Consider the following 15194-nt stretch of genomic DNA (forward strand, 5'->3'; position numbering starts at 1 on the left):
GCACTGTCAGAGGGTCAGGACTGAGGGAGCGCCGCACTGTCAGAGGGTCAGTGCTGAGGGAGCGCCGCACTGTCGGAGGGTCAGGACTGAGGGAGCGCCGCACTGTCAGAGGGTCAGTGCTGAGGGAGCGCCGCACTGTCAGAGGGTCAGTGCTGAGGGAGCGCCGCACTGTCGGAGGGTCAGTGCTGAGGGAGAGCCGCACTGTCGGAGGGTCAGTGCTGAGGGAGCGTCGCACTGTCAGAGGGTCAATGCTGAGGGAGCGCCGCACTGTCAGAGGGTCAGGACTGAGGGAGCGCCGCACTGTCAGAGGGTCAGGACTGAGGGTGTGCCGCACTGTCAGAGGGTCAGTGCTGAGGGAGATGCAAAAAATAAGTGAGTAAGTATGGAAGGGGGTGGGGCAGGATGGGATTAACAGATGTGAACAGATATTAATCAGAAACCACTCACCTTGTTCTTTCTGCCGTCGATTTCAAAGAAGGAAATGGTTCCTTTGCGGTAAATTTCATTTCCTGGTGGATGTCGCAAGTTACATTTGGTCTAACAGAAAAGAACAGCAATTCAGCAGCATTAGTGAGTGACGGTTCACAACAGGAATTGGTTCCTTCAGCAGTTCACCCATCCTCCTGAAAACACCAGTGCAGCCTGGACTAACCGGCTCCCTCCCAATTCCGGTGGCTCACGTACTCCTTCCTGCCGTCCCCACAACCACTGGCTCGGTATTAGAAGCTAACGCCAATTGCCCATGTGTGGGAGCTTTTTGGGGTCCAGGGCTGTGGGCTGTGGGCTGCGGAGAGTTTGCAGGCTCCAGGGGAAGTCCCTGACATGTCAGCCCTCAACCGAGAGAGGAGCTCACGGGTTCAAGCCCCATCTCGGAGGCCGGCAGCTCCCGCTTGTGCGCAGTGCCGCAGCGTCGGAGGTGTAGTCGTGTGGTCCCTGGGTTAGCTCCCTGGGCTAGCTCCCTGGGCTAGAGGCGAACATTCCCACTCCGTTAATGTCACGTGATCAGGAAAACAAATGGAATAAAAGCAAAATCCTGCGGATGCTACGGAAACAAAAACAGAAACAAAAATTGCTGGAAAAACTCAGCAGGTCTGACAGCGTCCGTGGGGGGAGAGAGAGAGAGAGAGAGAGAGACAGAGTTAACATTTCGAGTCCGTATGACTCTTCTCCAGAACTAAAGAGAAGTAAAAGGCTGGTGAAATATAGACAAATGAAATGTTGTCCTTTATTGCAAGGGGAATGGAATATAAAAGTAGGGGTGTTTTGCTGCAGCTGTACAGGGCATTGTTGGTGAGACCACATCTGGAGCACTGTGTCCAGTTTTGGTCTCCTTATTTAAGAAAGGATATAAATGTGTTAGAAACGGTTCAGAGAAGGTTCACGCGACTGATTCGGGGGGGGTTATCATGAGGAAAGGTTGGACAGGCTGGGCTTGGATACACTGGGGTTTAGAAGAATGAGAGACGATCTTATTGAGGCAGAGAATCATAGAAAAGATACGGCACAGAAAGAGACCATTCAGCCCATCGTTTGTGCGTCGGGCTGAAACATTAAAGGTCATGAGGGGGCTTTGACAGGGTGGATGCTGAGAGGATATTTCCTCTCGTGGGGGAATCCAGAGCGAGGGGGCTCAGTTTAAAAACAAAGGGCCTCTCATTTAAGATGCAGATGAGGAGAAATGTTTTCCTTTAGTGGACCGTGAGTCTGTGGAGCTCGCTTCCCTGGAGAGCAGTGGAGACAGGGTCAGTGAACATTTTTAAGCTAGAGGTAGATAGATTCTTGACTAACAAGGGAGTCAAAGGTTATCAGGGGGAGGTGGAACGTGGAGTTGAGGCCACAATCAGATCAGATATGATCTTATTGAATGCCGGAGCAAGCTGGAGGGGCTGAATGACCTACTCCCGCTCCTATGTTCATACGTCACCAGAAAGATTAACTGCTTGCTGCAGTTTGCTTTATCAGCCTGAGAATAACACATTTGCTCTGACTGCCGACAATAACAAGGCACTGACTGACTGGGCATGATTCAGAGATTACAGTGGCAGTGTACAGGTGCATGATTTCAGGATAGGGTTAGGAGATTCGAGTTACTGTTAGGATTCGGATATGACAGTCCCTGTTGGGATGAATGGTTAATGTTAAACACCGCCAGGAAGGCTGGGGAATAGATCTCCAGAAAGCGTTGACAGGCTGGGTCTGCTTTCTCTTGGAAAAAGGCGAAGAGGTGACCTAATAGAGGTGTTTAAAATTCTGGAAGGTTTTGGTGGAGTGGAATCAGAGAGAATGTTTCATCTTATGGGGAGAACAGAACCAGGGGCCATCGAAATAAGACAGTCACTAATAAATCCAATCGGGAATTCAGGAGAAACTTCTTTACTCAGAGAATGTGGAACTCGCTCCAACGGGGAGAGGTTGAGGTGAATAGTATCGATACATCACCCCTTGATGTTCAATGGCATTACCATCACTGAATCCCCCACTATCAACATCCTGGAGGTTACCATTGACCAGAAACTGAACTGGACCAGCCATATAAATAACAAAACATAAACAGAATTACCTGGAAAAACTCAGCAGGTCTGGCAGCATCGGCGGAGAAGAAAAGAGTTGACGTTTCGAGTCCTCATGACCCTTCAGCAGAACTGTAGTTCTGCTGAAGGGTCATAAGGACTCAAAACGTCAACTCTTTTCTTCTCCGCTGATGCTGTCAGTCAGACCTGCTGAGTTTTTCCAGGTAATTCTGTTTTTATTTTGGATTTCCAGCAGCCGCAGTTTTTTGTTTTCATAGCCATGTAAATACTGTGGCTACACGAGCAGGTCAGAAGCTGGGAATCCTGCAGCGAGTAACTCACCTCCTGACTCCCCAAAGCCTGTCCACCATCTACAAGGCACAAGTCAGGAGTGTGATGGAATTCTCCCCACTTGCCTGGATGAGTGCAGCTCCCACAACACTCAAGAAGCTCAACACTGCCCAGGACAAAGCAGCCCATCCACCACATTAAACATTCACTCCCTACATCATGCACAGTAGCAGCAGTGTGTGTACCATCTACAAGATGCACTGCAGCAACTCACCAAGGTTCCTTCAACAGCACCTTCCAAACCCACAACCACTACCATCTAGAAGGACAAGGGCAGCAGATAGATGGGAACACCACCACCTGAAAGTTCCCCTCCAAGTCACTCACCATCCTGACTTGGAAATATATCGGCCGTTCCTTCACTGTCGCTGGGTCAAAATCCTGGAGCTCCCTCCCTAACAGCGCTGTGGGTGTACCTACACCACATGGACTGCAGCGGTTCAAGAAGGCAGCTCACCACCACCTTCTCAAGGGGCAATTAGAGATGGGCAATAAATGCTGGCCCAGTCAGTGATGCCCACATTCTGTGAAAGAATAAAAAACAAGCGGGGAGCTGGGTAAACACATGAGGGTGAAGGGAATAGAACGATATGGCCATAGGGTGGGATGCAGAGGGGGTGGGAGGAGGCTCTTGTAGGGCAGAAACACCAGCATGGATTGGATGGGCCGAATTATCTGGTTCTGCACTGTATATCTCCTGTAAACCTGTGAGTGACATCTCCAATGTCAGAAGAAGCGTCAGCTGTGCAAATACAAGACTTTGCTTTTTGAAAGAGACTGTGGGAGTGTCAAATCACACATAAAGAGAGGCACAATGTAGGCTAGAAATCAGGGAGGGGGACTGTGATATACTTGAACAATTTAGCACTCAGAGGGAGGAGGTATTAGCGGTTTTAGTGGCTTAGAAGTGGATAAACCCCAGGCCCAGATGAGATGTATCCTAGGCTGCTGTGGGAGGCAAGGGAGGAGATTGCAGGGGCCCTGACATTAATTTTCAAATCCTCTATTGCCACAGGAGAGGTGCCAGAGAACTGGAGGACAGCTAATGTGGTACCATTATTCAAGAAGGGTGGTAGGGATAAACCAGGGAACTAGTGGGACTAACATCAGTGGTAGGGAAACTTTTGGAAAAAATTCTGAGGGACAGAATTAATCTCCACTTGGTGAGGCAAGGATTACTCAAGGATAGTCAGCATGGCTTTGTCAGGCGAAGATCATGTCTAACAAATTTGACTGAATTTTTCGAGGAGGTGACTGGGTGTGTAGATGAGGGTAGTCCGGTTAATGGAGTCTACATGGACTTCAGTAAGGCTTTTGACCAGGTCTTGCATGGGAGACAGGTCAAGAAGGTAAGAGCCTATGGGATCCAGGGCAATATGGCAAATTAGATCCAAATTGACTCAGCGGCAGGAGGCAGAGGGTGATGGTCGAAGGTTGTTTTTGTGACTGGAAGCCTGTGTCCAGTGGCGTACTACGGGTTCCGGTGCTGGGTCCCTTGCTATTTGTAGTGTACACTAACCTAGACATGATCAGCAATTTTGCAGATGACACAAAAATTGGTGGTGTGGTAAATAGTGAGGAGGAAAGCCTTAGACTACAGGATAATATCGACAGGCTGGTTGGACAGAACAGAGGCAAATGGAATTTAATCCTGAAAAGTGTGAGGTGATGCATTTTGGGAGGACTAACAAGGCAAGGAAATACATGATGAATGATAGGACCCTAGGAAGTACAGAGGATCAGAGGGACCTTGGTGTGCATGTCCACAGATCCCTGAAGGCAGCAGGGCAGGTAGATAAAGTGGGTAAGAAGGCATATGGGGTACTTACCTTTATTAGTCGAGGCATTGAATACAAGAGCAGGGAGGTTATGATGGAAAACAAAAACAGAATTACCTGGAAAAACTCAGCAGGTCTGGCAGCATCGGTGGAGAAGAAAAGAGTTGACGTTTCGAGTCATGACCCTTTGACAGAACTTGAGTTCGAGTCCAAGAAAGAGTTGAAATATAAGCTGGTTTAAGGTGTATGAGGGGGTGCGGAGAGAGAGAGAGAGAAAAGTGGAGTGGGGGTGTGGTTGTAGGGACAAACAAGCAGTGATAGAAGCAGACCATCAAAAGATGTCACCAACAATAGAACAAAAGAACACATAGGTGTTAAAGTTGGTGATATTATCTAAACGAATCTCCATCACCCCCTACTCCTGAACCCCCTCCTATGGCACCACCCCATGCCCACGCAAAAGATGCAACACCTGCCCCTTCACTTCCTCTCTCCTCACCGTCCAAGGACCCAAACACTCCTTTCAAGTGAAGCAGCATTTCACTTGCATTTCCCCCAACTTAGTCTACTGCATTCGTTGCTCCAAATGTGGTCTCCTCTACATTGGAGAGACCAAACGTAAACTGGGCGACCGCTTTGCAGAACACCTGCGGTCTGTCCACAAGAATGACCCAAACCTCCCTGTCGCTTGCCATTTTAACACTCCACCCTGCTCTCTTGCCCACATGTCTGTCCTTGGCTTGCTGCATTGTTCCAGTAAAGCCCAACGCAAAGTGGAGGAACAACACCTCATCTTCCGACTAGGCACTTTACAGCCTTCCGGACTGAATATTGAATTCAACAACTTTAGGTCTTGAGCTCCCTCCCCCATCCCCAACCCCTTTCTGTTTCCCCCTTCCTTTTGTTTTTTTTCCAATAAATTATATAGATTTTTCTTTTCCCACCTATTTCCATTATTTTAAAATATTTTTAAGTCTTCTATGCTCTCCCCACCCCCACTAGAGCTACACCTTGAGTGCCCTACCATCCATTCTTAATTGGCACATTCGTTTAGATAATATCACCAACTTTAACACCTATGTGTTCTTTTGTTCTATTGTTGGTGACATCTTTTGATGATCTGCTTCTATCTATCACTGCTTGTTTGTCCCTACAACCACACCAACCCCCTCCACTTCTCTCTCTCTCTCCGCCCCCCCACACACCTTAAACCAGCTTATATTTCAACTCTTTCTTGGACTCGAACTCAAGTTCTGTCAAAGGGTCATGAGGACTCGAAACGAGAACTCTTTTCTTCTCCGCCGATGCTGCCAGACCTGCTGAGTTTTTCCAGGTAATTCTGTTTTTGTTTTGGATTTCCAACATCCGCAGTTTTTTTTCTTGTTTTTATATATGAGGTTATGATGGAGCTGTATAAAGTGTTAGTTAGTCCACAGCTGGAGTATTGTGTGCAGTTCTGGTCACCACACTATAGGAAGGGTGTGATTGCACAGGGGAGGGTGCAGAGGAGATTCACCAGGATGTTGCCTGGGCTGGAGCATTTCAGCTATGAAGGGAGACCAGATAGGCTCGGGTTGTATTCCTTAGAGCAGAGAAAGCTGAGGGGGGTGTGTGGGGGGGGGGGGGGTGCCTGATTGAGGTATGCAAAATTATGAGGGACATAAATAGGAAGAAATGTTTGACCAGAGTGGAGGGCTCAATAACCAGGACATAGATTTAAGGTATGATCTAGGAGGTTTAGAGGGGATTTGAGGGTGGGGGGTATCTGGAACTCACTGCCTGAAAGTGTGGTAGAGGCAGATACCCTCACAACATTTAAGAAGTATTTAGGTGAGCACTTGAACCGCCACAGCTTACAGTGCAACAGGCCAATTGCTGAAAAATGAGATTAGAGTAGATAGGGGCTTGATGACCAGCACAGACACGATGGGCACTGTAAAACGCTCTGACTCTATGAACTCGTTCATTGTTACAGACCCAGCTCCCAGCTTGTTGTTCAGCCGACAAACTTGGCCTCCCTTCCCCCTCTCTCTCTCTCTCTCTCACACACACACACACACACACACACACACACACACACACACACACACACACACACACACACACACACACACACACACACACACACACACACACACACACACACACACACACACACACACAAAACTCACCAGGTGTCTCTGCAGGCACTTGAGGCTCTTCAGATACTTCAGGCAGAACTCACAGAGGTACAGGACAGGCAGGGAGGTCAGCTCCTGTGGGTAAGGTGAGAAGTACCAGGGTTTCAAGCGGTGCCGGCCCAGCTCAATGCATTCAATGTTCTTCATTCGCGTCACTATATCATCGTGGCTCCGGTCTGACACCAAGCTGCCGGTCATGCGAGGTGCCGAGGGGATCCCATCCGAGCTGTCCTGCGAGTCCTGTTAAACAGGAGGGTCAACATCAAAGGGGGAACTAGCTAAACTCTCCTTGCAGAGCCAGCCCCAGCTTCACTGGCTCCTCTGGACACTCTCCTTACAGAGCCAGCCCCAGCTTCACTGGCTCCTCTGGACACTCTCCTTACACAGGCAGCCCCAGCTTCACTGGACCCTCTCCTAACAGAGCCAGCCCCAGCTTCACTGGCTCCTCTGGACACTCTCCTTACACAGGCAGCCCCAGCTTCACTGGACCCTCTCCTTACACAGGCAGCCCCAGCTTCACTGGCTCCTCTGGACACTCTCCTTACAGAGCCAGCCCCAGCTTCACTGGCTCCTCTGGACACTCTTGCCCAGCCCGAGGCAGGAGTTACTTTCGATTCTGTTGAGACAGTTAGAGGCAGGAGGCAGTTAAAGGCTTGGTGATGTCATCAGTCAGCTTCCGTGAGACACTGGCGTCACTGTGACATCATAAAAGGGGGACAGAGAGGGAAATGGGGGCTCATTATGTAAACTTGGGCAACATTTTACAGCACAGAAACAGGCCATTCAGCCCATCCACTCTATGCTGGTGTTTCGTTTCACAAAGCCTCCTCCCACCCCCTCTCCATCTCCCCCCCATCACCATATCCTTCTATCCCTTTCTCCCTCATGTGTTTATCCAGCTTCCCCCTTAAATGTATCGACTCTATTCACCTCGACCGCTCCCTGTGGGAGCGAGTCCCACATTCTCCCCACTCTCTGGGTGAAGAAGTTGCTCCTGAATTCCCCATCGGATTTATTAGTGACTGTCTTATATCGATGGCCCCTAGTTCTGGTCTCCCTCCTACAATTGGAAATATCTTCTCTACATCGACCCTATCGAAACCCCCTCCATCATTTTAAAGAGCTCGATCAGGTCACCCCTCAGTCTTCACTTTTTTAGAGAAAAGAGCCCCGGCCTGTTCAATCTTTCCTGATCCTTCTAACCTCTCAGTTTCTGGATTCATCCTTCTCAATCTTTCTTACACATTCTCCAGTGCCTCAATATCTTTTTAATAAAATGGAGATCGGAACTGTGCACGGTAACTCTGAGTGTGGGATAGAGAAACCGGGACTGTGCACAGTAACTCCGAGTGTGGGATACGGAGACCAGGACTGCGCGCGGTAACTCCGAGTGTGGGATAGAGAGAGAGGGACTGTGCACGGTAACTCCGAGCGTGGGATACGGAGACCGGGACTGTGCGCGGTAACTCCGAGTGTGGGATACGGAGACCGGGACTGTGCGCGGTAACTCCGAGTGTGGGATACGGAGACCAGGACTGTGCGCGGTAACTCCGAGTGTGAGATAGAGACCAGGACTGTGCACGGTAACTCCGAGTGTGGGATACGGAGACCGGGACTAGGCGTGGTATCTCCGAGTGTGGGATACGGAGACCGGGACTGTGCGCGGTAACTCCGAGTGTGGGATACGGAGACCGGGACTGTGCGCGGTAACTCCGAATGTGTGATAGAGAGACCGGGACTGTGCGCAGTAACTCCGAGTGTGGGATACGGAGACCGGGACTGTGCACGGTAACTCCGAGTGTGGGATACGGAGACCGGGACTGTGCGTGGTATCTTCGAGTGTGGGATACGGAGACCGGGACTGTGCACGGTAACTCCGAGTGTGGGATACGGAGACCGGGACTGTGCACGGTAACTCCGAGTGTGGGATACGGAGACCGGGACTGTGCGCGGTAACTCCGAGTGTGGGATACAGAGACCGGGACTGTGCGCGGTAACACCGAGTGTGGGATACAGAGACCGGGACTGTGCGCGGTAACTCCGAGTGTGGGATACAGAGACCGGGACTGTGCACGGTAACTCCGAGTGTGGGACAGAGAGACCGGAACTGTGCGCGGTAACTCCGAATGTGGGATAGAGAGACCGGGGCTGTGCGCGGTAACTCCGAATGTGGGATAGAGAGACCGGGACTGTGCGCGGTAACTCCGAGTGTGGGATAGAGAGACCGGGAGTGTGCGCGGTAACTCCGAGTGTGGGAAACGGAGACCGGGACTGTGCACGGTAACTCCGAGTGTGGGATACGGAGACCGGGACTGTGCACGGTAACTCCGAGTGTGGGATACGGAGACCGCGACTGCGCGTGGTATCTCCGAGTGTGGGATACGGAGACCGGGACTGTGCGCGGTAACTCCGAGTGTTGGATACGGAGACCGGGACCGTGCGCGGTAACTCCGAGTGTGGGATAGAGAGACCGGGACTGTGCACGGTAACTCCGAGTGTGGGACAGAGAGACCGGGACTGTGCGCGGTAACTCCGAGTGTGGGATACGGAGATCGGGACTGTGCGCGGTAACTGCGAATGTGAGATAGAGAGGCCGGGACTGTGCACGGTAACTCCGAGTGTGGGATAGAGAGACCGGGACTGTGCGCGGTAACTCTGAATGTGGGATAGAGAGACCGGGACTGTGCGCGGTAACTCCGAGTGTGGAATAGAGAGACCGGGACTGTGCGCGGTAACTCCGAGTGCGGGATAGAGAGACCGGGACTGTGCACGGTAACTCCGAGTGTGGGATACAGAGACCGGGACTGTGCGCGGTAACGCCGAGTGTGGGATAGAGAAACCGGGACTGTGCGCGGTAACTCCGTGTGTGGAATAGGGAGACTGGGACTGTGCGCGGTAACTCCGAGTGTGGGATATGGTGACCGGGACTGTGCACGGTAACTCCGAGTGTGGGATACGGAGACCGCGACTGCGCGTGGTATCTCCGAGTGTGGGATACGGAGACCGGGGCTGTGCACGGTAAATCCAAGTGTGGGATACGGAGACCGGGACTGTGCGCGGTAACTCCGAGTGTGGTATAGAGAGACCGGGACTGTGCGTGGTAATTCAGAGTGTGAGATAGACAGACCGGGACTGTGCACATTAACTCCGAGTGTGGGATAGAGAGACCAGAACTGTGCGCGGTAACTCCGAGTGTGGGATACGGAGACCGGGACTGTGCACGGTAACTGCGAGTGTGAGATAGAGAGACTGGGACTGTGCGCGGTAACTCTGAGTGTGGGATAGAGAGACCGGGACTGTGCGCGGTAACTCCGAGTGTGGGACAGAGAGACCGGGACTGTGCGCGGTAACTCCGAGTGTGGGATACGGTGACCGGGACTGTGCACGGTAACTCCGAGTGTGGGATACGGAGACCGCGACTGCGCGTGGTATCTCCGAGTGTGGGATACGGAGACCGGGACTGTGCACGGTAACTCCGAGTGTGGGATACGGAGACCAGGACTGTGCGCGATAACTCGGAGTGTGGGATACGGAGACCGGGACTGTGCACGGTAACTCCGAGTGTGGGATAGGGAGACCGGGACTGTGCACGGTAACTCCGAGTGTGGGATAGAGAGACCGGGACTGTGCACGGTAACTCCGAGTGTGGGATACAGAGACCGGGACTGTGCACAGTAACTCCGAGTTTGGGATAGAGAGACCGGGACTGTGTGCGGTAACTCCGAGTGTGGGATACGGAGACCGGGACTGTGCACGTTAACTCTGAGCGTGGGATACGGAGACCGGGACTGTGCGCGGTAACTCCGAGTGTTGGATAGAGAGACCGGGACTGTGCGCGGTAACTCCGAGTGTGGGATACGGAGACCGGGACTATGCACCTTAAATCTGAGCGTGGGATACGGAGACCGGGACTGTGCGCGGTAACTCCGAGTGTGGGATACGGAGACGAGGACTGTGCGCGGTAAATCAGAGTGTGGGATACGGAGACCGGGACTGTGCACGGTAACTCCGAGTGTGGGATACAGAGACCGGGACTGTGCACAGTAACTCCGAGTTTGGGATAGAGAGACCGGGACTGTGTGCGGTAACTCCGAGTGTGGGATACGGAGACCGGGACTGTGCACGTTAACTCTGAGCGTGGGATACGGAGACCGGGACTGTGCGCGGTAACTCCGAGTGTTGGATAGAGAGACCGGGACTGTGCGCGGTAACTCCGAGTGTGGGATACGGAGACCGGGACTGTGCACAGTAACTCCGAGTGTGGGATACGGAGACCGGGACTATGCGCTGTAACTCCGATTAAGGGATACGGAGACCAGGACTGTGCGCGGTAACTCCGAGTGTGGGATATGGAGACCGGTACTGTGCACGGTAACTCCGAGTGTGGGATAGAGCGACCGGGACTGTGCACGCTAACTCTGAGTGTGGGATAGAGAGACCGGGACTGTGCACGCTAACTCCGAGTGTGGGATACGGAGACCGGGACTGTGCACGGTAACTCCGAGTGTGGGATAGAGAGAGCGGGACTGTGCGCGGTAACTCCGAATGTGGGATAGAGAGACCGGGACTGTGCGCGGTAACTCCGAGTGTGGGATAGAGAGACCGGGACTGTGCGCGGTAACTCCGAGTGTTGGATACGGAGACCGGGACTGTGCGCGGTAACTCCGAGTGTGGGATAGAGAGACCGGGACTGTGCACGGTAACTCCGAGTGTGGGACAGAGAGACCGGGACTGTGCGCGGTAACTCCGAGTGTGGGATACGGAGATCGGGACTGTGCGCGGTAACTGCGAATGTGAGATAGAGAGGCCGGGACTGTGCACGGTAACTCCGAGTGTGGGATAGAGAGACCGGGACTGTGCGCGGTAACTCTGAATGTGGGATAGAGAGACCGGGACTGTGCGCGGTAACTCCGAGTGTGGAATAGAGAGACCGGGACTGTGCGCGGTAACTCCGAGTGCGGGATAGAGAGACCGGGACTGTGCACGGTAACTCCGAGTGTGGGATACAGAGACCGGGACTGTGCGCGGTAACGCCGAGTGTGGGATAGAGAAACCGGGACTGTGCGCGGTAACTCCGTGTGTGGAATAGGGAGACTGGGACTGTGCGCGGTAACTCCGAGTGTGGGATATGGTGACCGGGACTGTGCACGGTAACTCCGAGTGTGGGATACGGAGACCGCGACTGCGCGTGGTATCTCCGAGTGTGGGATACGGAGACCGGGGCTGTGCACGGTAAATCCAAGTGTGGGATACGGAGACCGGGACTGTGCGCGGTAACTCCGAGTGTGGTATAGAGAGACCGGGACTGTGCGTGGTAATTCAGAGTGTGAGATAGACAGACCGGGACTGTGCACATTAACTCCGAGTGTGGGATAGAGAGACCAGAACTGTGCGCGGTAACTCCGAGTGTGGGATACGGAGACCGGGACTGTGCACGGTAACTGCGAGTGTGAGATAGAGAGACTGGGACTGTGCGCGGTAACTCTGAGTGTGGGATAGAGAGACCGGGACTGTGCGCGGTAACTCCGAGTGTGGGACAGAGAGACCGGGACTGTGCGCGGTAACTCCGAGTGTGGGATACGGTGACCGGGACTGTGCACGGTAACTCCGAGTGTGGGATACGGAGACCGCGACTGCGCGTGGTATCTCCGAGTGTGGGATACGGAGACCGGGACTGTGCACGGTAACTCCGAGTGTGGGATACGGAGACCAGGACTGTGCGCGATAACTCGGAGTGTGGGATACGGAGACCGGGACTGTGCACGGTAACTCCGAGTGTGGGATAGGGAGACCGGGACTGTGCACGGTAACTCCGAGTGTGGGATAGAGAGACCGGGACTGTGCACGGTAACTCCGAGTGTGGGATACAGAGACCGGGACTGTGCACAGTAACTCCGAGTTTGGGATAGAGAGACCGGGACTGTGTGCGGTAACTCCGAGTGTGGGATACGGAGACCGGGACTGTGCACGTTAACTCTGAGCGTGGGATACGGAGACCGGGACTGTGCGCGGTAACTCCGAGTGTTGGATAGAGAGACCGGGACTGTGCGCGGTAACTCCGAGTGTGGGATACGGAGACCGGGACTATGCACCTTAAATCTGAGCGTGGGATACGGAGACCGGGACTGTGCGCGGTAACTCCGAGTGTGGGATACGGAGACGAGGACTGTGCGCGGTAAATCAGAGTGTGGGATACGGAGACCGGGACTGTGCACGGTAACTCCGAGTGTGGGATACAGAGACCGGGACTGTGCACAGTAACTCCGAGTTTGGGATAGAGAGACCGGGACTGTGTGCGGTAACTCCGAGTGTGGGATACGGAGACCGGGACTGTGCACGTTAACTCTGAGCGTGGGATACGGAGACCGGGACTGTGCGCGGTAACTCCGAGTGTTGGATAGAGAGACCGGGACTGTGCGCGGTAACTCCGAGTGTGGGATACGGAGACCGGGACTATGAACCTTAAATCTGAGCGTGGGATACGGAGACCGGGACTGTGCGCGGTAACTCCGAGTGTGGGATACGGAGACGAGGACTGTGCGCGGTAACTCCGAGTGTGGGATATGGAGACCGGTACTGTGCACGGTAACTCCAAGTGTGGGATAGAGCGACCGGGACTGTGCACGCTAACTCTGAGTGTGGGATAGAGAGACCGGGACTGTGCGTGGTAACTCCGAGTATGGGATACGGAGAACGGGACTGTGCACGGTAACTCCGAGTGTGGGATAGAGAGACTGGGACTGTGCGCGGTAAATCCGAGTGTGGGATAGAGAGACCGGGACTGTGCACGGTAACTCCGAGTGTGGGATAGAGAGACCGGGACTGTGCGCGGTAACTCCGAGTGTTGGATACGGAGACCGGGACTGTGCGCGGTAACTCCGAGTGTGGGATAGAGAGACCGGGACTGTGCACGGTAACTCCGAGTGTGGGACAGAGAGACCGGGACTGTGCGCGGTAACTCCGAGTGTGGGATACGGAGATCGGGACTGTGCGCGGTAACTGCGAATGTGAGATAGAGAGGCCGGGACTGTGCACGGTAACTCCGAGTGTGGGATAGAGAGACCGGGACTGTGCGCGGTAACTCTGAATGTGGGATAGAGAGACCGGGACTGTGCGCGGTAACTCCGAGTGTGGAATAGAGAGACCGGGACTGTGCGCGGTAACTCCGAGTGCGGGATAGAGAGACCGGGACTGTGCACGGTAACTCCGAGTGTGGGATACAGAGACCGGGACTGTGCGCGGTAACGCCGAGTGTGGGATAGAGAAACCGGGACTGTGCGCGGTAACTCCGTGTGTGGAATAGGGAGACTGGGACTGTGCGCGGTAACTCCGAGTGTGGGATATGGTGACCGGGACTGTGCACGGTAACTCCGAGTGTGGGATACGGAGACCGCGACTGCGCGTGGTATCTCCGAGTGTGGGATACGGAGACCGGGGCTGTGCACGGTAAATCCAAGTGTGGGATACGGAGACCGGGACTATGAACCTTAAATCTGAGCGTGGGATACGGAGACCGGGACTGTGCGCGGTAACTCCGAGTGTGGGATACGGAGACGAGGACTGTGCGCGGTAACTCAGAGTGTGGGATACGGAGACCGGGACTGTGCACGGTAACTCCGAGTGTGGGATAGAGAGACCGGGACTGTGCACGCTAACTCCGAGTGTGGGATAGAGAGACCGGGACTGTGCACGCTAACTCCGAGTGTGGGATACGGAGACCGGGACTGTGCACGGTAACTCCGAGTGTGGGATAGAGAGAGCGGGACTGTGCGCGGTAACTCCGAATGTGGGATAGAGAGACCGGGACTGTGCGCGGTAACTCCGAGTGTGGGATAGAGAGACCGGGACTGTGCGCGGTAACTCCGAGTGTTGGATACGGAGACCGGGACCGTGCGCGGTAACTCCGAGTGTGGGATAGAGAGACCGGGACTGTGCACGGTAACTCCGAGTGTGGGACAGAGAGACCGGGACTGTGCGCGGTAACTCCGAGTGTGGGATACGGAGATCGGGACTGTGCGCGGTAACTGCGAATGTGAGATAGAGAGGCCGGGACTGTGCACGGTAACTCCGAGTGTGGGATAGAGAGACCGGGACTGTGCGCGGTAACTCTGAATGTGGGATAGAGAGACCGGGACTGTGCGCGGTAACTCCGAGTGTGGAATAGAGAGACCGGGACTGTGCGCGGTAACTCCGAGTGCGGGATAGAGAGACCGGGACTGTGCACGGTAACTCCGAGTGTGGGATACAGAGACCGGGACTGTGCACGGTAACGCCGAGTGTGGGATAGAGAAACCGGGACTGTGCGCGGTAACTCCGAGTGTGGTATAGAGAGACCGGGACTGTGCGTGGTAATTCAGAGTGTGAGATAGACAGAC

At 53.8% G+C, this 15194-nt stretch overlaps 1 protein-coding gene across 6 annotated transcripts in view; it reads right to left on the bottom strand.

Moving 5' to 3' along the window:
• LOC121274682 (histone acetyltransferase KAT5) overlaps positions 1 to 15194 on the bottom strand; it is a 59329-nt gene that overhangs the window by 9029 nt on the left and 35106 nt on the right. For all 6 annotated transcript variants that reach the window (XM_041181981.1, XM_041181978.1, XM_041181980.1 and 3 more), the window contains 2 exons: positions 6811 to 7059; positions 448 to 537 (listed from right to left, as the gene is read on the bottom strand). In XM_041181981.1, the coding sequence (XP_041037915.1) occupies positions 448 to 537; positions 6811 to 7059 (339 nt within the window). The remainder of the gene's footprint in view (positions 1 to 447; positions 538 to 6810; positions 7060 to 15194) is intronic.

This window comes from Carcharodon carcharias, assembly GCF_017639515.1.
Source record: "Carcharodon carcharias isolate sCarCar2 chromosome 37 unlocalized genomic scaffold, sCarCar2.pri SUPER_37_unloc_2, whole genome shotgun sequence".
NCBI lineage: Eukaryota > Metazoa > Chordata > Chondrichthyes > Lamniformes > Lamnidae > Carcharodon > Carcharodon carcharias.